General features: G+C 38.2%; 1 protein-coding gene and 1 pseudogene across 39 annotated transcripts in view; both read left to right on the top strand.

The window, feature by feature from the left end:
- The window catches only part of SLMAP (sarcolemma associated protein), a 154,410-nt gene that overhangs the window by 57,447 nt on the left and 76,518 nt on the right, over positions 1-20,445 (top strand). For 22 of the 39 annotated variants that reach the window (XM_036071475.2, XM_036071476.2, XM_036071465.2 and 19 more), the window contains exon 3: positions 9,861-10,008. In XM_036071475.2, coding sequence (XP_035927368.1) covers positions 9,861-10,008 — 148 coding nt within the window. Of the gene's footprint in view, positions 1-9,860; positions 10,015-20,445 lie in introns of all 39 variants that reach the window. The other 17 variants (XM_036071464.2, XM_036071454.2, XM_036071451.2 and 14 more) reach the window with 1 other exon arrangement.
- LOC144382431 (rab GDP dissociation inhibitor beta-like) lies at positions 11,165-15,348 on the top strand (annotated as a pseudogene).

The following is a 20,445-nucleotide window of genomic DNA, read 5'->3' as shown; positions in this document are numbered from 1 at the left end:
AAAAAAATGTATAAGTCATGGATCTCCCTATTTCTAGTTACTCCCGCTACAAATCATCCTACACACAGCTGCTAGGTTATCAGAGCTGTTAGAATAATCTCCCTAAAACAATATTTGCATCAAATCCTTTAGTAGTGGCTTCTCTTAAGAAACCTCAACTCCTTAGTACAGTGTGGAAGGCCCTCTCTTACAGCTTCACTTGATCTTGCATTTCCCCACTTCTTACTTTGTTTGATTTTGTTACCCTCTGGGGCTGGGCATTAACTATATATAAATGTGCTGTAATACCTGTTCCTCCTCCACCTCCTCTTTCTCCTTGCCTTTAATTCAGATCACCACCCCCACTTGTAAGTGCCTTCTTACCAACTAACTGTGCCTTACTGTTCTTTTCAGCAGCCTCTCAGGATTTTGGTACTTAATTCATACCCTCTTATTCTCAGTGTAGAGGTGCTCTGCATTTGATTTTATGGATTTGCAATCTTTCCAAGACAGGTGCCAAGTAAATGATTTGCCTTAATGGTGAAGTTAGAGTTGACATTTATAATAATAATAAAATAATAAATAATAATAAATTCTTATTATTCTAATTGCTTCAGGAAAACTTCATAAACAAAGTGATATTTCATAAGTTTGTACTCAAAGACCAGAGAGTGTTTAATCTAAGTAGGAGAGGAGGAAGACAGCGTGGATGTTTTAAAGGAATAAGAATGTCAAATCTGCAATAGCTGTGAGACCATGGCAAGCTACTTAATATACCTGAGCCTCAGTTTCTTACTCTATAAAATGGAGATGCTAATATCTACTTAGTAGGATTGTTGTAAGGATCAGAAGTACCTGCACATAGCAGGCAGTCAGTAAATAGTAGCTATTATTATAGATTAAGGATCTGTTTGACTTGGCCCTAGAAAAAATTAATAGATTGAACTAGAGCTAATTGGGGTGACGTCATGGAAAATGGCAGAGAAGGGAGCTCCAAAAATTGGTTCTCTCACCAAGACAGCTATTAAGCTAGCTTGCAGCTATTAAGCTAGCTTGAACTGTCCAAAGCAATTATTTTAGAATTCTTCAGTCTAGTCAAGCACTTGCAGCATCCAGTGGAGTGCTTAATGAAGAAAAAAGATGGTAAATTTCTGAGAATTTTGGTGTTTTGTGCAGTGACTACCATTTTCTATCCCCCAGCCTTGTGGCAGGCAGCTGGTGGTAGGGTGGCCCATGGTTCCTGATGTGACTTCCTTGCCCTTCAAAAATCATGGTTGTATGTTTTGACTGCTTCTTTTGATTGCTGAGGGGCCAGCACAGAGACTGGCCATTGTTCCAGACCTCACAGGCTAAAGTGGCTTCCCTGGCATCTACCAAGGGAATTTAAAGAGACGAAATACCCTTTTTTTCTGATTGAATCCTGGCATTTAAGGAAATCTCTGTCAGGACTCTGGCTGACCACAGAAATAACAGAACAGACTTCCATGACAACACACAACCAAGGAATATAGACTTCGCAAAAAAAAAAAAAAAGGTTGGAAGTCACTAAACAGACAACTGTATACTTCATCAAATAATAGCAATCCCTAGAAGAGAGAACCTAATTTCTAGAATTACCACATTACAATATTTAAAATGTCCAATTCTCAGCAAAAATTACAAAACATATGAAGAAATAGAAATTATGGCCCATTCACAGGAGAAAAAAGAAATCCCTGAAGAAGCTCAGACAATGTACTTAATAGACAAAGAGTTTAACTACTTTAAATGTGTTCAGAATGCAGAATGGACAAAGAACTAAAGGAAATCAGGGAAACAATGTGTAAAAAAGTGGGGAATATAAATAGAAATTATAAATCGTATAAGAGCTGAAATAAAAATCAGTGGCAGGTTTGGTGGCAAATTTGAGCAGGCAAAAGAAAGAATCAAAAAACTTGAAAATAGGGGCGTCTGGGTGGCTCAGTCGTTAGGCATCTGGGTGGCTTAGTCGTTAAGCGTCTGCCTTCGGCTCAGGTCATGATGCCAGGGTCCTGGGATCGAGCCCCTCATTGGGCTCCCTGCTCGGCAGAGAGCCTGCTTCTCCCTCTCCCACTCTTCCTGCTTGTGTTCCCTCTCTCGCTGTCTCTCTCTCTGTCAAATAAATAAAATCTTAAAAAAAAACAAACAAACTTGAAGATAGGGCCATTGAAATACCCTGTCTGAGAACTAGAAAGAAAAAGATGAAGAAAAATAAACAGTACCTAAGGGACATCATCAAGTGTACCAACATGCACATTATGGAAATACCAGAAGGCAAAGAGAGGGAGAGAATGGAACAGAAAAATTTTTTTGAAGAAATAAAGGATAAAAATAATTTAATGGTTTAGCTCTTATATTTAAGTCTTTGATCCATTTTTGAGTTAATTTTTGTATATGGGATAAAGTAATTTTATTTTTTTGCATGTGGTTATCCAGTTGTCCCAGGTCCATTTATTGAAGAGACTATTCTTTTCCCATTGGATGGTCTTGGCACCTTTGTTGAAATTCAGTTGGATGTAGATGTACAGTTTTATTTCTAGACTCTTAATTTTACTTTTACTTAAGTATGCCTGTACTTATGCCTATACCACACTGCTTTGATTACCATAGTTTTGTAGTAGGTTTTGAATTCAGAAAGTGTGGATCCTCCAACTTTGTTCTTCTTTTTCAAGATTGTTTTGCCTATTCAGAGTCCCTTGCAATTCCATATGAATCTGAGGATTGACTTTTCCACTTCTGCAAAAAGGCTGATTTGAATTTTAATAGGGGTTGCATTAAATCTGTAGATCACTTTGGTTAATATTGACACCTTAACAATATTAAGTCTTTCAATCCATGAACATGGGATGTCTTTCTATTTCTTTAATATTTTGTAGTTTTCAATGTATAAGTCTTTTACCTCTTTAGTTAAATTTATTCCTAGGTGCTTTATTTAGGTGCTCTTATAAATGGAATTTCTTTCTTAATTTCCTTCCTGGATTGTTCATCGCTGATGTGTAGAAACACAACTGGTTTTTGTGTGTTTGTCTTGTAAGCTGCAACTTTGCTGAATTTATTAGCTCTAGTAGCTTTCTTGTGGGTTCTGTGGGATTTTTCCATATATAGAATCATGTCATCTGTGAATAGACATAGTTTACTTCTTCCCTTCCAATTTGGATGCCTTTTGTTTCTTTTTCTTGTGTCTGGCTAGAACTTCCAGTACAGCATTGCATAGCAGTGGTGAAAGTAGGCTTTCACCTTTCCTCATGTTCCTCAGGTTCCTCATCTTAGGAAGAAAGCTTTCACTCTTTCACCATTGAATATTAGGTTAGCTGTGGGATTTCCTTTATCATGTTAGGAAGTTCCTTTCTAATCCTAGCTTTCTGAGTTGTTTTTTTTTAAATCATAAAAGGGTGTTGGTTTTTGTCATGTGCCTTTTCTGCATCAGTTGACATGATTGTGTGGGGTTTTGTCTTTCTTTCTATTAATGTGGTATGATACATTGATTGACTTTCTTATGTTGAACCACTTGGGATAAATTCCACTTTTCAGCCAGTCTCTGCTTTTCCAACTTGGGTGAATTGCAAGTTAGGCTGAACAGAGTTAAGGGCATTGCGTCAGTCCTTTAGGTAGCCCCAGTCAAGTTAGAACAGATAGAACAGATAATTTTTAATTTAGGTCTACTGTGCTCTCTCTGGAACCAGGTACCAGGGTCCCACACTAGGAATGTAAGTGTAAGACTTCTGTTGTACTGGGGAAAGGGATGGGATAAGAGTAAATAATGCCACAGAGATGTCCTACCATTTTTAAATTGCCTTTTTCCTGATTCATTGTTAAGTTGGTTGTTGTAAGACTGTTTTCCAGAGTTCTAATTCTAACAAAGTTGGTTCTGACAGTTTCTACTTGTTTTTCAATGTTTCTGAAGGGGGATGGGAGCTCGGAGCTGCCTACTCTGCCATTTTGCTGATGTCACTTTCTTCATTTCTTTTTGATTTTTAAAAATTTCTTCCTTTTCACCTTTTATTTCTCTTAATGGATTATTTGTTATAGTTAGTCACTTGTGTCCAAATTTTATGTTCATTTCTGAAATGATTCTTTTCCTTTTCTTTAGTTCTTTCACCTTTTCTGGAGTTTTGTAATTGTGATTTATATTTCTTTTTATGTCTTTTTCATGTCTTGAATTATTTTCTTAATGTCTCTTAGCTTGTTTTGAAATAGAGTAATTTTGATCTCCTTTCAAGGTTTGCCATTCATTATCTGTAGGGATGTTATTCTGTTCTTTGTCTCATTTTTCTTAAAATAACTGTATGGGATGGGACTTTGATATTTTTTTGTTGCTCATTTTTATGTGAAATTTGTTTTCCTGAACTTTTAGAAGGGGGTCATAGTTCAGGAGAACTTTTCTAATGTCACAGAGCTCCCTCTCCTCTTGTTTTTGTAAAATATTCAAAAAATGATGGCTTCCTTTCCCCTTCTCCATTTTTATCTGGATCTTTTCTTTGTCTCTGTTGTCCCTGCCTTGCTCAATTTTGGTTCCACATCAACTTCCCTCACTGTGTAGCCCTATCTTGGAAGGCAGTTTTTATTGGTAGGTTGATTTTAAGAATTTATATGGCTCATACCGCTCCAGTCTTTTTCAGAACTTAACTCATGCTCACTTGTTATTGGATTGGGCTAAACCTTTTCCATTTTCAACTTCTCCTCTCAAATTGGCCATCACACTGTCCAGTGAATACCTCGTGACTGTTTTGATGTTCTCTTCAAGTCCCTCAAATGCGCCATTGCTTCCCTACGCACCTCCTGTGCAGGTGCTAGTTTCATGTATGTCTGGTGGCTATTGATGTTTTCCTCACTCACTTTTATTTTGAGATTCATGTGAATACCTTGTCACCTGCTTTTGTTGTAAATATTATCCATGGAATTTTGGTTTTGCTATTTTAGTCAGTCTGTTTGGTTTAAAAATCTGTGACGTAGCATCTGCCATCTAGAGTTCATAATCCATTCTGTGTTCACATTTTAAAAACTCTCCTGTATGGGCTTAGAATTTCTGGCCCCTGGGCTATGGCATGTCTAGTATATAGTGCTTTGTTCTGAAGTTTTAGTTCAAATGTGTTTGGATATTGCAAAACCTATCAGTGTAGAAGCGGTCAGAAAAAAGCAGTTTAACTACTGGGTATTTACCCCAAAGATACAAATGTAGGGATCCGAAGCGGTACGTATGTGCACCCCGATGTTTATAGCAGCAATGTCCACCATAGCCAAACATGGAAACAGCCAAGATGTCCGTCGACAGATGAATGGATAAAGAAGATGTGGTGTATATATATATATACCATATATATATATATATATATATACACACACAATGGAATATTATGCAGCCATCAAAAGGGATGAAATCTTGCCATTTGCCATGACGTGGATGGAACTGGAGGGTATTATGCTGAGTGAAATAAGTCAATCAGAGAAAGACATGTATCATATGACCTCACTGATATGAGGAATTCTTAATCTCAGGAAACAAACTGAGGGTTGCTGGAGTGGTGGGGGGTGGGAGGGATGGGGTGGCTGGGTGATAGACGTTGGGGAGGGTATGTGCTATGGTGAGCGCTGTGAATTGTGTACGACTGTTGAATCACAGACCTGTACCTCTGAAACAAATAATACATTATATATGTTAAAAAAAAAAAGAAGAAGAAGATAGGAAGGGAAAAATGAAGGGGGGAAATCAGAGAGGGAGACGAACCATGAAAGACTATGGACTCTGAGAAACAAACTGAGGGTTCTAGAGGGGAGGGGAGTGGGGGGATGGGTTAGCCTGGTGATGGGTATTAAAGAGGGTACATACTGAATGGAGCACTGGGTGCTATATGCAAACAATGAATCATGGAACACTACGTCAAAAACTAATGATGTAATGTATGGTGATTAACATAACATAATTAAAAAATTTTTTTAAAAAGCAGTTATTGTAGTGGAAATGAAAGTATTTACAGATTTTAGTAAAGTTGAAAATGATGCAAAATGTATTTGTTTATGGAATGAAGAGCAAGAACTTTTTGAAGGCCAAAGAGCAAATTATGCAACATGTGGAGTATAGTGCCTGTGTCATTGAAAGTAATCAGAATCAACAAGAGATGGGGAAAAGTGTTGGGGGCAGGGAGAACCTTTTAGTTCAAGGACAACTATCAATGTCAGATTTCTGGGAGCTTAACATTTATTTAGGGAAAAACAAGGGGTTAGTCAGAGATTGAGTCTGAAAACAGTGTAAATTGAACTTTGGCCACAGACTACAGAGGGTTTTATAAGTTCAGGGCTACTTAAACACCTGCTCAAAGTGAATGAATGCCTGGTGGCCAGTGCAAACATTAGAGCTACTTGGGCATTCCTTACACTACTAGGAAATAAAGATAGTTAAAGCTTCAACGGGATTTGAAAAACAATTTTAGAGTAGCCAAAACTGATCTCTTTTAAGGGAAAAAAAAGAAGAAGAAGAAGCCTGATGGAAGGTTTATCATCATAGAGGAGAAAAATATTTCTGGTTTAAAAGTGACAAAGGACCAGCTAACGTATCTACTTATGGGAAATGCATAAGCACAGTAAGCACAGTCCCTTGCAAACAAATAGACTTCTTTATACCTTCAGGAACCTAACCCGTACATAGAATAGCTTCTGTACAATTTAGACCGAATAATAGCAGATTGTTTCATAGAAGATGCACAAACATCACTTTTAATATCAATCTTCAGAAGGTTAAAACATATCAATAAAAACAGTTTTGCAGGGAAGTAGACTAATGTGGTCTAGCTATACACAAGTGCAGAAGCTCAGGCGCATGAGTGGGCGTTAGTGTGGCTGAGAGGGATGAGTTTAGAAGGTAGTGGAAGTTAATGAGTTTGGAGAGGGAACCAAGAGCAAGATCATGTAGGGCCTTATAGGCTATAATGGTAAGAACTTCAGGTTTTATTCTAAGGTGTTTGGAAGCCATTAGCAAGTTGAGAGCAGAGAAAGGGTGAACAACTACCATAAATGATACGTTCATGCTAAATGGAGGCTGTGCTTTGGGCAGTGATACACATGTGTCAGAATGAAAAGAATCTGGGTTAATGTTGACTTTAAATTTTTTTAATTTGAAAATTTGTGGTTGTAGAGTTATGTAAGAGGTACGTAAGAGGTGTTGAAACACACACACACACCTTTTTGTTTTCCAAAGTTTGCTAACAGTACTGAAACTCATTTCTTATATTCTTATTTCTATTCTGTTCTTTTTACAGTTTAAATCAAAATGCTAGCCACAGACTACTACATGACTTCATAACACACTGATGAATCAGAACTTGAAGTTTGAAAAACACCGTAAATCTAGTATAATTCCTTTATTTGGCTTGTCAAGGCACACAGTACTACAAATGACCAAGCCAGAATCAAGATATTGCCACATTTCCTATGAATATGTTCATTAAGAAATAAAAACCAAATTCCTCTATACAGTGTAACAGTAGGTTCCAGGGTAGAAAAAAATTGTGAGGGTAAGTGTTCCTACTTGAGTGTATTACCTGTCCTTCTCTCCCTGGTGTGAAATGGTAAGGCCTATGAATTTCAAATGGACTTTTAAAGTATCAACACAATTTTCATCATTAACGGTCTGTAATTAAGTATACAAATTGCTAGCCAAAGTAACAGTTGGTTTCGAATTACAAACAGAGAATAAGTCATTTATAGACAGCTTGGTGGCCTTTAAATTGTCACCTAGAAATTAATGAAAAGAAATTCCGCTTTCATATTTTCTTCAAGTTGTATATTCTTTTGCTGTGTTTCATTTTGGAAAAGAGCTTGTGGGAGGAGTGAAGGATAAGTGAAACATAAAGGTCAGTGTGAAGTAATGGGGAAAAAATGGCCCTTTCAATTCTATTATATGAATCCTTGCTTTGGATCTTTGACCTTTGGAAGATACTTGCCTGTGCCTCATTTTTCTCATTTACATATGGAAATAATATCTGCATCATAGCTTTAATGTTAAGATTAAATGAGGACCTGGTGGTGTAACATATATTTTAATAAATATTAGTTTTCTTCTTTCCTTTCTTCCTTAGGAAGGAATTCAGTGAAAATATGTTGCTAGAATAAGCAGGGCTGGAGAGTGTAGAAAAATGCAAAAAGAAAGGTACATCTTTTTTTTATTGGTTGTTCTCTTCCTAGTAAGTCTGTTGTGCATGATCCCAATTGTTCCTAATTTCTTTTAGAATAGGTAGGCTTTCTGTGCTTCTTGCTACCCCTCCGCTTTTTAAAGATGGAAGTTACCCAAGTGATGAAAGGCAAGTTTAGGAGGCCAGAAAATAGTAGCTTCATAGCTGATTCCAGTATTTTAGTTCCTAGTGTCTCCAATTTGCTTTATTACAAAGAAGTTACTGAAGATATGTCATTCCTGATACCAAGTATGTTAGTTAGCTGATAGCTGTTAATTATAGGTGTTACCTAAAACCAATTGCCCTCGCCTGTGCAATAAACACTTCCTTTGATTTAACTCAGATATCTTAGGAGCAAGACTACAAAGAATGAGATGGAAAGATAGAATTTTGTCTAGCTCGCTTTTTTTTTTTTTATATTTTATTTGTTTATCTGACAGAGAGAGACACAGTGAGAGAGGGAACACAAGCAGGGGGAATGGGAGAGGGAGAAGCAGGCTTCCCAATGAGCAGGGAGCCCGATGTGGGGCTCGATCTCAGGACCCTGGGATCATGACCTGAGCGGAAGGCAGATGCTTAACGACTGAGCCACCCAGGCGCCCCTAGCTGGCTTTTTTTTTTTTTTAAATAACAGCTTTATTGAGATATAATTCACATACTATAAAATTCACCCTTGGGGCGCCTGGGTGGCTTGGCTGGTTAAACGTCTGCCTTTCGCTCAGGTCATGATCCTAGGGTCCTGGGATTGAGCCCCGCATTGGGCTCCTTGCAAAGCAGGGAGTCTGCTTCTCCCTCTGCCGCTCCCCCTGTTTGTACACCCATGTGCTCTCTTTCTCTCTCTGTCAAATAAGTAAATAAAAATCTTTTAAAAAATTCATCACTTTAAAGTGTACAATTCATCGGTTTTTAGTGTATTCACAAAGCTATGTAACCATCACTATTGTTTAATTTTTAGAACGTTTTAATCACCCCCAAAAGAAACCTGTACGCATTAGCAATCATTCTCCACCATCATTCTCCACCACGACTCTCCTGCCCCTTTACCCTTTTCCCCTGGTATCTCAACCCCTTGCAACCACAGATGTGCTTTTTGTCTCCATGGATTTGCTTATTCTGGACATTTCATATGAATGAAATTATATAGTATTGGTCTTTTGCGACTAACTTTTTAGTGTAATATTTTAAAAGTTCATCCATGTTGTAGCACAAATCAGTATTTCATTACTTTATATTGCCAAATAATATAATATAATATGAATACACTGCATTTTGTTATCCTGTTCATCAGTTGATGGACACTCAGGTTGTTTTCACTTTTTGGCTATTATGAATAATGCTGCTATGAAGTTCATGTACAAGTTTTCTGAGGTCATATGTTTTCAGTTCTTTGTGTATATACCTCAGAGTAGAATTGCTGGGTCATATGCTAACTTTTTGTTTAACATTTTGAGAACTTTATATACTGTTTTCCAAAGTGATTGCACTATTTTGCCTAGCTGGATTTTAAATCACTTGGTGTCCAGGTTCTAATTTCCTATATATTAAAGGAGAGCCTTAGCTGAAACAAGTAGTTTGAATTGATAGGGGAAAAAAAATCCACCTGTAGTAGTTTGCAAAGGTGGAAGTCCTTTTTCTTAAAGTAGGTTTGGAATTATTAGTATTAATCTTTGTTCTTTCTTTTTTTTCTTTTTTTTGCAGTTTTATCTCCAAGACACTAAAAGTAGTAACGGTACCTTTATAAATAGCCAGAGATTGAGTCGAGGCTCTGAAGAAAGTCCACCATGTGAAATTCTTTCTGGTGACATTATCCAGTTTGGGGTAGATGTAACGGAGAACACACGGAAAGGTACGGGTATGGATCGATTTTTCCTATTATTTGTCTTTTTAAGTTTAAAAAAAATTCTGTTTAATGTTATAAAACATTTCATGTTTGTAAAAGTATTTAAATATAGCATTATATGCAGTGAAAAATTAAAAATCTCTTACTTCCTCTTTTGCTTTTCTAAAGTTTTAAATTCTGAAATGTTAATAAGTGAATTTATAATTTTTATCACAGTATGAAAATACAGGACACTCCTGTGCTAGTTTAGGAAACAGTTGGCTGCAGTGACAGCATACCCAACCAACAGGAGCTTAAATCGTAAGGATATTTATTGTTAACAAGAATGCAGGAGGGTAGGTCCAGACTTTGTTCACTTGACTCAGTGGTGTTATCAGGAATCCAGGGCTTAACATGTTGGTTCCTTATGCTTTTGCTTATCTTAGGTTTTTGCTTGCCGCCTCATGGTTAAAGAGGGATGATTGCAGCCCCAGGCCTTATTTTCCTCATGCCAGTGTACTTGGCAAAAACTGCGAGGCAGGGACAAAATGTCTTCCTGTATGGCTCTTTTTTTTATGTTGAAAGCACAGTCTTTTGTAGAATTCTCTCAGCAGATTTACATTCCTCTTGTCTCAGTGGCCACATACATACCTATCTATGGCTACAAAGAAGTCTGGGAAGTTACTTACCTTGCAGAAGGGATCAGGACATCCATGATTGTCATATGTCAATTATGACTTATCCCTTCCAGTTGTGCATACATGTTGTCCCAAACAAAATCAGAGTTCTGTAGGCAGTTAATAGTACATATCAAGATATAAAATTTCACCTCTCATAGTTTTTGAAACTAGAAGTTCTTTAGCTAAATAAATGTAGATTGTCTTCAATTTTACAATTCTAAAGCTTCCTGGCTTTACCTGCTTCACTGTCTACTTTATGTCCATGAAATTATATGGCTGGATCATAAAACTAAGTGAATAGGAACCGAAAGTATGCAGCTCCTCTTAGTTTAATATGGACAGTGGAACAAATTGACAGGTTTCTCCTTTTGCTTCTCTGAACATACTTTGATCTGGTGATGACCTAAGTCATCAGTATGTGACATTTTGCACAGTAGACATGGGGATGCGGTTGGGCGGGCAGTGATGCTGCTTCCATGTGTGTGCATGTGCATATATGTTTATATACTTTTCACTGGTTGTTGGAACTGCAGTATTACTTTTACTGGGTTTTGATGGCCTTCTCAGGGAGTTAAATTTTGATATTTGAGTTTGGGTAGGATCATACTCTTAGGAATTTCCATTCACAATTGTAAAATAGAAAGTTTGTATTTTGATGCAAAATATTGAGTACTCCTTACTAAGAGAGCTCACCTTATGTGTGACCATACTAAGAATAGCCCTGTTGGACACTGTAGCATCTGTTGCTGCTCGCACCACCTCTGGTACCAAGTCATTCAGCAAACACTGAGCCCCAGCTGTGAATAACCCACAGAGAAGACAGAGAATTTGATTACATGTTTTCTCCAAGGAATGTCTGTCTTCTTGGCTTGCATTTCCCAAAGAGAATTAATGGGTGTTAATTAATAAAAGAATGAGGTTGTCAAATACACTTAGGAAATGCTTAGTTAAGCAAAGGTAAACAGGACTTTTCAGAGTCCTTAATATGCTAACATATATGCAGATCTCCAGGGAGGTGACTGTTCTAGAATGCAGCTCTTTCCAAACTCCTTCCCACTCTTCTTTCCCATCTAGCTGTGAGAGACATTCTTTAGAACATGCTGTAGGAAGAAGCTAAGAGGACAATCCTGAAATTCAGGGTTATTATTAGTGCACTATTATTTTAGCAACATTTGATTCTTGCAGGGTTCTTTGAATATTTAACTGTCTTTTATGCCAACTTTAAGGAAATTAAGTAAAGAAAAATTTCTTCATCATTTAAAATGTTTCTTTTGGTATTTATTGCTTTCAAAAAGTTGACTTATGCCTGGGCTCTTGGAATATAGCTCTATCACTAGCTGAGGACTACCTGTTTAAGCATATACCAGGGAAAAAGTTAGACTTTGTCCTATGCTAAACAGTACTGTGATAAGCTTTACATCACTTAAAATCCTACTGAAATTATACAACACTACAGGTTAACCCCTGGTTCAAAGAAGAAATCAAAAGGGGAATTTTAAACTATGTAGAAAGGAAAAGAAAGGAGACTTTTATACCAAAATGCAGTAAATCCTTTACTCAAATAAAAATTTATAATCTTAAATTCCTTCTGTACTAAAGAAAAAGGACAATGAAGGAACTTGGCATTTAGGAGAAATTAGAAAAAGAGCAAGAAAAAAGAAGCTGGGAAATAAAAAGCAGAAATTAATGAAATAAGCAAAAAAAAAAAAAAAAAACCCATAGAAGGAATAAACAAACCAAATGCTGATTCTTTGAAAATCATCCAACCAACAAAAAAACAGGTAATTCATAAGCCTTGATTCCCTTATTAGGTTAAAAAAATACTAGCAAAAATATACAAGATAAGGAATGAGAAAGGAGACATAAACAAAGGTACCGGATATACTAAAAGAATTTTGAGAAACTAGTGCATGCCAACCTATGACAAAGAAAAAAGCTGGAGTAAATTGTTTTCCCAGCAAAATTATCCCAAGATGTAGAAAACTTGAGTAAATTGATTTCCTTAAAAGAGACTAAGAAGTTATTAAAGATTGACGAGAAGCAGAGGCATTCATAGCTGAATATGATCTTATTTTTAAAAGCAGATAAATCCAGTTATTTAAATAATCCAAACATCCATAAAGGTGGAAATCTGTCAGAATCCTTTAGAGAAGCCAGCAGTATATCATTAATGCAAATTCTGTTAAAGACACAGTTCAAAAATAGAAAACTAGCACTAATTTCACTTGTGACAATAGATGAACAATTCTGATTAAGGTATTAGTAAATTAACTTCAGAAATGAAGCTATAATAAACAAAGTAGGTTTTAGGGGCGCCTGGGTGGCTCAGTCGTTAAGCGTCTGCCTTCGGCTCAGGTCATGATCCCAGGGTCCTGGGATCGAGCCCCGCATCGGGCTCCCTGCTCCACGGGAAGCCTGCTTCTCCCTCTCCCACTCCCCCTGCTTGTGTTCCCTCTCTAGCTGTCTCTCTCTCTGTCAAATAAATAAATAAAATCTTTAAAAAAAAAAAAAAAACAAAGTAGGTTGTATTCTAGGAATGCAAAAATGATTCAGTATTGGGGAAATCTATTAACATCATCCACAAACTAAAAATGTTACATGAAAAACATGTTACTTTATAACCAGTAGGTATTGAAAAGGCATTTGATCCTTCTCTTCCCATCTGACATGGCAACCAGCCTCCTTCCTCTCCAGCTCTGGCTTCCTTTTTCCATCTAGCCAGCCTGAGCTCTTCCCCTGTTCTTCAGGTTGGCCCTATAGCCTCTGGTCCCTAGAGTCCCTGTGCTTTCTCCTTTCTTGGGGCTTAGGTCCTCACCCTGCCCCGCTATGAATGAGGAGTATGCAGTGCTCCTACTGGGCACAAGCCTGACTGAATATATCCTGTCAAGTATAATATCAGTGAATGGAAAGAAAGTTCTTCACATGGATAGAAACTCATACTATGGAGGAGAAAGTTCATCTATAACACCTCTGGAAGATTTATACAAAAGATTTTAAATACCAGGAGCACCACTACCATCAATGGGGAGAGGAAGAGACTGGAATATTGGCTTAATTCCCAAGTTCCTTATGGTCAATGGTCAGCTGGTTAAGATGCTGCTTTATACAAAGGTCACTTGCTATCTGGTTTTCAAAGGACTGAAGGGAGCTTTGTCTGTAAGGGAGGAAAAATCTACAAGGTTCCTTCCATTGAAGCAGAAGCCCTGGCATCTAGCTTAATGGGACTATTTGAAAAATGTCGCTTTAGAAAATTCCTAGTGTGTGTTGCCAGCTTTGATGAAAAAGATCCCTGAACTTTTGAGGGCATTGATCCTAAGCAGACTGCAATTTGGGAGGTGTACAAGAAATTTGACTTGGGACAAGATGTCATGGATTTTGCTGGCTATGCCCTGGCATTTTTTTTTTTTTTTTTTTTTTTTTTGGCAGAGTGAAAGAGAGATCACAAGTAGGCAGGCAGTCAGAGAGAGAGGGAGAAGCAGGCTCCCCGCCGAGCACAAAGCCCGATATGGGGCTCGATCCCAGGACGCGGAGATCATGACCTGAGCCGAAGGCAGACGCCCAATCGACTGAGCCACCCAGATGCCCCTTTGCCCTGGCATTTTATAGAACTGATGACTATTTGGGGTGCCTGGGTTGGTTAAGCATCTACCTTCGGCTTAGGTCATGATCCCGGGCTCCTGGGATCGAGCCCCGTGTCGGGCATCCTGCTCAGCAGGGAGTCTGCTTCTCCTTCTCCCTCTGACTTCCACTCTGCTCATGCTCTTGCTCACTTGCTCTTTCTCAAAACGAATAAACAAAAAATCTTAAAAAAAAATAATAATTAAAAGAACGGATGACTATTTAGATAAACCATGTTGTGAAACCATTAATAGGATTAAACTTTACCACAAGTCTCTGGCAAGATATGGCAAAAGCACATACCTTTATCCACTCTATGGTCTTAGAGAACTTAGCCTGGGATTTGCAGGGCTAAGTGCTATTTATGGTGGTACGTACATACTCAATAAACCGATTGAAGAAATCATTGTGCAGAATGGAAGAGTGATTGGTGTGAAATCTGAAGGACAGGTTCCTTACTGTAAGCAGCTCGTTTGTGATCCCAGCTATGTAAAAGACCAGGTAGAAAAAGTGGGCCAGGTGATCAGTTATCTGCATCCTCAGCCCACCCCATCAAGAACACCAATGATGCCAATTCCTGCCAGATCATCATTCCCCAGAACTAAGTCAGTCAGAAGTCAGATATCTATGTCTGCCTGAGCTCCTCCGTACACAGTATGGAAGCACAAGGGAAGTATATCGCCATAGTACAACTGTGGAAGCCAAGGAACCAGAGAAAGAAATCAGACCAGCTTTGCAGCTTTTGGAACTGACTGAACAGAAATTTGTTAGCATTAGTGACCACCTTGTACCAAAAGGCTTGGGAACAGAAAGCTAGATCTTTATTTCCTGCACATGCAATGCTACAACTCACTTTGAAAAGAACTTTTGATGACGTTAAAGACATCTGTAAGAGGATGACCGAATCTGAGTTTGACTCTGAGGAAATGAACATAAGAAAAATAACATCTATGGGGAAGACTAACAGCAGTACATTTTATTATCTAATTAGGACAAACTTAACTTTTGGCAAATGATGTATACTGTATAAAATCAATATTATGATCCCAGGGTCCTGGGATGGAGTCCCACATTGGGCTCCCTGCTCAGCGGGGAGTCTGCTCCTCCATCTCCCTCTGCCCCTCCCCTGGCTTGTGCTCTCTCTTGCTTACACTCTCTGTCAAATAAATTTAAAAAATCTTTTTTGAAATCAATTTTTATAAGGCCTGCTTTTGTAATCAAAACTGAGATTGCCGAGCACTATACCAGTAAATATTCCTTCCCTTTCTAACATCATGTATTAACTTGTTTTCATGGAGTGGCTATTCAAAATTGGCAGGTTACCATATTCTGTTCAGTTTAACCAATACTGGCTTTTTTTTCCCCAGTGAAGGATCAGTTTTAAAAAAACACTGTGACACTGATACAGAGCACTTGATACAGTATTTGTATCTTTTATTTTTTTATTTTTTATTTTTTTTAAGATTTTATTTGCAAGAGAGAGAATGAGAGACAGAGAGCACGAGAGGGAGGAGGGTCAGAGGGAGAAGCAGACTCCCCGCTGAGCAGGGAGCCCGATGTGGGACTCGATCCCGGGACTCCAGGATCATGACCTGAGCCGAAGGCAGTTGCTTAACCAACTGAGCCACCCAGGCGCCCCAAGTATTTGTATCTTTTAATCAGTGTAGCCTTTGCAGTCCTGTGCTTCTGCTGTTCAAGAGCTGGATCAGTACAATTTTTCATGCCACTGTCCTCTTGACATTAAAGAAATTAGGAATTGAATATTCCACAATTTGGGAAAGAATCCCTACATTTTCCCTACACCTTTACATTTTGTGTCCTGTCAGGTATTATGAGTGTCCATGTAACACAGCTATAAGTTGGGGTTATGTGGGCCTAAAATTCTAACCCAACTCCAGACTATGAGAGTCATTTTGGAGGAAGCCTGTGTGCAGTGTTTTAACCTTATAAAATTGATGAGAGCAAAGAGAAAGAAACCTATCATAAACCAGGTAAATGTAGAAGCTTCTTTTGTTTTCTAGATGTGGCTTCTTCAGTGGACCAAGCTATATTACGGTATTTGACAAAGCCTCCACTTCAATGATGTCTGTCTCAAAATGGCCCCAAATGATTTCTTTTTTTTTTTTTTAAGATTTTATTTATTTATTTGACAGAGAGAGAGAGAGAGAGCACAATCAGGTGGAGTAGCAGGGGGGTGGGGCAGGCCCCCCGCTGAGCAGGGAGCCCGATGCGGGACTCGATCCCAGGACCCTGGGATCATGACCTGAGCTGAAGGCAGTCGCTTAACTAACTGAGCCACCCAGACGCCCCTCCAAATGATTTCTGTACTGCAAAATAAAGCCAAACTCTGGAAACAAAAAAAAAAAAAAAGGAAAAGAATAGGCATTTGATCAAGTTTAGGAGTTTCCTAATAAAAATTCTAGATAAACAGGATAATAGAAAAAACTAAATAAAATAAGAATTCTAATTAGAATAAAAAGGGGCATCTGGATGGCTCAGTCATTTTGGTGTCTGGCTCTTGATTTTGGCTCAGGTCATGATCTCAGGGTTGTGTGATCGAGCCCCGAGTCTTGCTCCACGCTGGGCATGGACCCTGCTTAAGATTCTCTCTCTCTCTCGGGACGCCTGGGTGGCTCAGTTGGTTAAGCATCTGCCTTCGGCTCAGGTCATGGTCCCAGGGTCCTGGGATCGAGTCCCATGTCGGGCTCCTTGCTCAGCAGGAGGCCTCCTTCTCCCTCTGCCTGCAGTTCCCCCCTGCTTGTGTTCTCTCTCTCTAAGAAAACCTTAAAAAAAAAAGATTCTCTCTCTCTCCCCCTCTCCAGCCCCTCCCATGCTTGCATTCTGTCAAAAAAAATAAATAAATAAAAATAAAACAGAATAAAAGCACAAATACTATACAGGTGTAAAAATGTATGAACTAAATTTACATATATCAGTAAGGATAAGTCTCAAAAACATCTCAAGCAAATTACAGATGGATGTGTGTGGTACAATACTATTTACATAAAGCATGAATTAATGCAAAACAGTACTACATAGTGCTTTTGAATACATTTATAGCAAGAATATAAAATCAGACACTTGAAATGACAAAAAATAGTTTCTGAGGATGTATGAAAGGATTTTTTTTTTGCATCACTGTGCATAGAACAAAAACAAAGGAAGCGTAATTTTAAAATTACCCATTGTGTAGCTATTAAAAAGAATAAATTAGGATTATATGAATTGCAGGGATTTCTATAAGATATACTGCTGAGAAAAGAATTACTATTAATAATTTCATTATTTTAAAAAGTCTCACCAATCCCTATAAATGTACACATACATGTATGTGTTTGTATATGATTATATGAACACGGAGAAAAAAGCATGGAAGGATGCATGCTAAATCATTACTGTGACTTATCCTGGAGTGGGGTGGAGGAGAGGAGTAAAAGAGAAGAGGGAGCCAAATTAAAAAGGGTGGGGCTAATAAGACTACAATTAAAAACCTTCCACTATCTGTGTCATTTATGTATTTCTGTGAAATAATGTATGTGTAAAAGGAAACTTCAAAAAAGAATATATAATACATAAAAAATTTTTTTGTGTATGTGTATAAAATGATTTTGTTAAAAAGGTGATAAGACCCTGATGTCATTCAGCATATCCATTCATATTAGTGACTCTTCTACTCTAATCTCTCCAAAACAAGCTGATTTTGATTTTGATGTTTGGCTTTCTACATAGTGCGACTCCAGGGAGAAAACTCACTGGTCAGTACTATACAAATAACCTACCCTATAGATGTAAAATATCATGGTAAACAAATAGGATGATAGTCTAATAGATTTTTCTTTTTAAGGAAGTGAGGAAGAGAGAAAGCCAACCTATCAGATCCTCCTGGAATGGGGGCTTTAGGAACCCAATGCTATCTACTCCTCTGTTCCCAAGCCCACAAACTGCTCAGACAGGGCATGAGTTTCCTGGGTCACAGAACATTACAGTAATCCTCTGCTGCAAAACTTGGGACCAGCTAGTTCTATAAACTTGACATATAACTCCAGTCAGTTCATCACTGAGGTCTGCTTTACCAATATCTGTTCCTAGGTAAGCCCTATGAACAAGGGGCCTGTTATGAGCAAAGTCAGTGATATCTTCCATTTGCATTGTGCTCAAACTGCCTTCAGTTACTTTTACTTCCCACAATAGATCTTGTCTTTTCTGGTCTTCAAGCCCTTGCACATGCTTTTTCCTTTGGCTAGAAACTTTTCTAGGCTGGAAAAGGTGCCTTTCCATGTCCCTATTGCACACTGCACGCCCCTTTATGTGTTTGCCTCCCTCACTTGAACTACCAGCTACGCAAGAGCAGCCAGTGTGTATGTCTTCATTGTAGAATCTCCACACTCAACCTGGCACATACTGGTTAAATAAATTTTAAAATGTCTTATGAATCTTCCTCCACAATGTTATAAAAGTTCTTTCTGCCACCTTATCTCAACTAAGATTTTGACAACCTTCCTTCTAATCCAGAAGCTTAATATGAGGATTGGAAACTGGCAACCTTCTTGTTCACCACCACCCTTTTTATTTTGCTGTCATTCAGTTACCTCTCCTTAACCTGTCTAAACTTTAATTTGTTCATCTAATAAAATGGAACTCATGATACTACTACCTAATTCAAGGTTGATGGTATGATGTTCAGTGTTCACATTGCAGCACGATGTTCTATGTGAACATTGATACAGTGTATACAGAGTTCTCATCTCAAGGCCAGTCATTTGTACCTTCTTTTCTTGCCATTAAATTTGCTCCTCTTTCACAGTAGCTTTAGCCCCAGGCTCCTTTACCTGTGTATCCTTTGGAAATTATCATTGGCCGTTTCAAAGGTACTCTCGCTAACTTCTAGACTACTTCTTGACTTTTGGCTTTGCTGTCCTTGCTCATTCCTAGCTTTTGGTAACTTTCACCAGAAGCTTTACTTTCTTCCACTTTCTAGCTGCTAGGGAAAATCACAAAGCTGATTCAGCACAGGCTGTGCCAATTTTGCTGGGGTGACTAAGAGAATCTTTCTGATAGCATGGCAGTTTTTTGTTCTTTTAAAAAGTGGATTCTTGACCCAGGAATTATCTGCAGAATTTTTGAAACTACAGATGTCTGGATCCCACTTTTCAGTCCTAAGGAGGAGATTTGCAAGGTGTGGGGACTGAACACACCTATTTTTTAAAAACTTTGGTTGTTCTTTGGGAAACTAGGCTTAAGAACCCTATTCAATTAAGTTCCTGGCAGCAGCTGTTTTATATGCTTTCCCTGTCTTCAAGCCCCTTAAAATTACTCTGTACAAAGCTTAATTTCCCCTTCAAACTGGAGCATTCTACTGACTTCCCAATTTCTTTTATTGCTCCATCATTCTCCCATACACTAGCTCAGAATCCTGAGCTAGGTGTTGTTTCTGACTCTTGTCTCTTCTTTACCTCTAGTCATCCAGGTCATTGGTCTCCTTTCCTTGCTCCTGCTTGTTTCTCCTTTGTCAACGTAGAGCATCATACTACCTCTCCACTTCTGGCCACCATACGCTGCCAACCCACTATCTCCAGAATATTCTTCTGTTACAGCTTTGTTATTCTCCTGCTTTTAGAAGGCTGTACCATACTGCAGAATAAAGTCTGAAATGCTTAGTTGTATGCTTGAGGCCCTCAAAAATGTGGACTCAGTTCAAACTTTTGATTTTGTTTCCCATTCCTTTCCTTAATATATGTTAAGCTGTTAAGCTAGATTAGAGGTAAGATGGTGTATAGAAAAGATTCTTTTGAATCCTAGCATTGCCAGTTGCCAAGGGTATGATCTCAGGCAAGTTACTTTAGCCTCTTTGACCTTGTCTTATCTGTCTCATCTGTAAAATAAGACATAAAAACGACGATTTAGATGGTTTATCATAAGTAGTTAGTTAACATATATAGTGTGATTAGTGTCAGGCCTGGCACCTAGAAGGCCTGGAAATATATTCTTTACCTGTTCTCTCCAGTCTTCCTCCAGCTGCCCTCCTAAGATGTGCACTCTCTTATATCCTTCTCTTTCTGTTTCTTCGCTTATGCCATTCTCTCAGCCTTTCCTTCCATTTCCAGCTTTTGAAATCTTACTCTTTTTTTTTACCCTCTTTATAAATCCTTCCCCTGCCCGTGTCCAT

Source organism: Halichoerus grypus, chromosome 1 (assembly GCF_964656455.1).
Source record: "Halichoerus grypus chromosome 1, mHalGry1.hap1.1, whole genome shotgun sequence".
Taxonomy (NCBI): domain Eukaryota; kingdom Metazoa; phylum Chordata; class Mammalia; order Carnivora; family Phocidae; genus Halichoerus; species Halichoerus grypus.
Note: the sequence above shows the minus strand (reverse complement) of the source record. Positions and strands in the feature narration are given on the sequence as shown.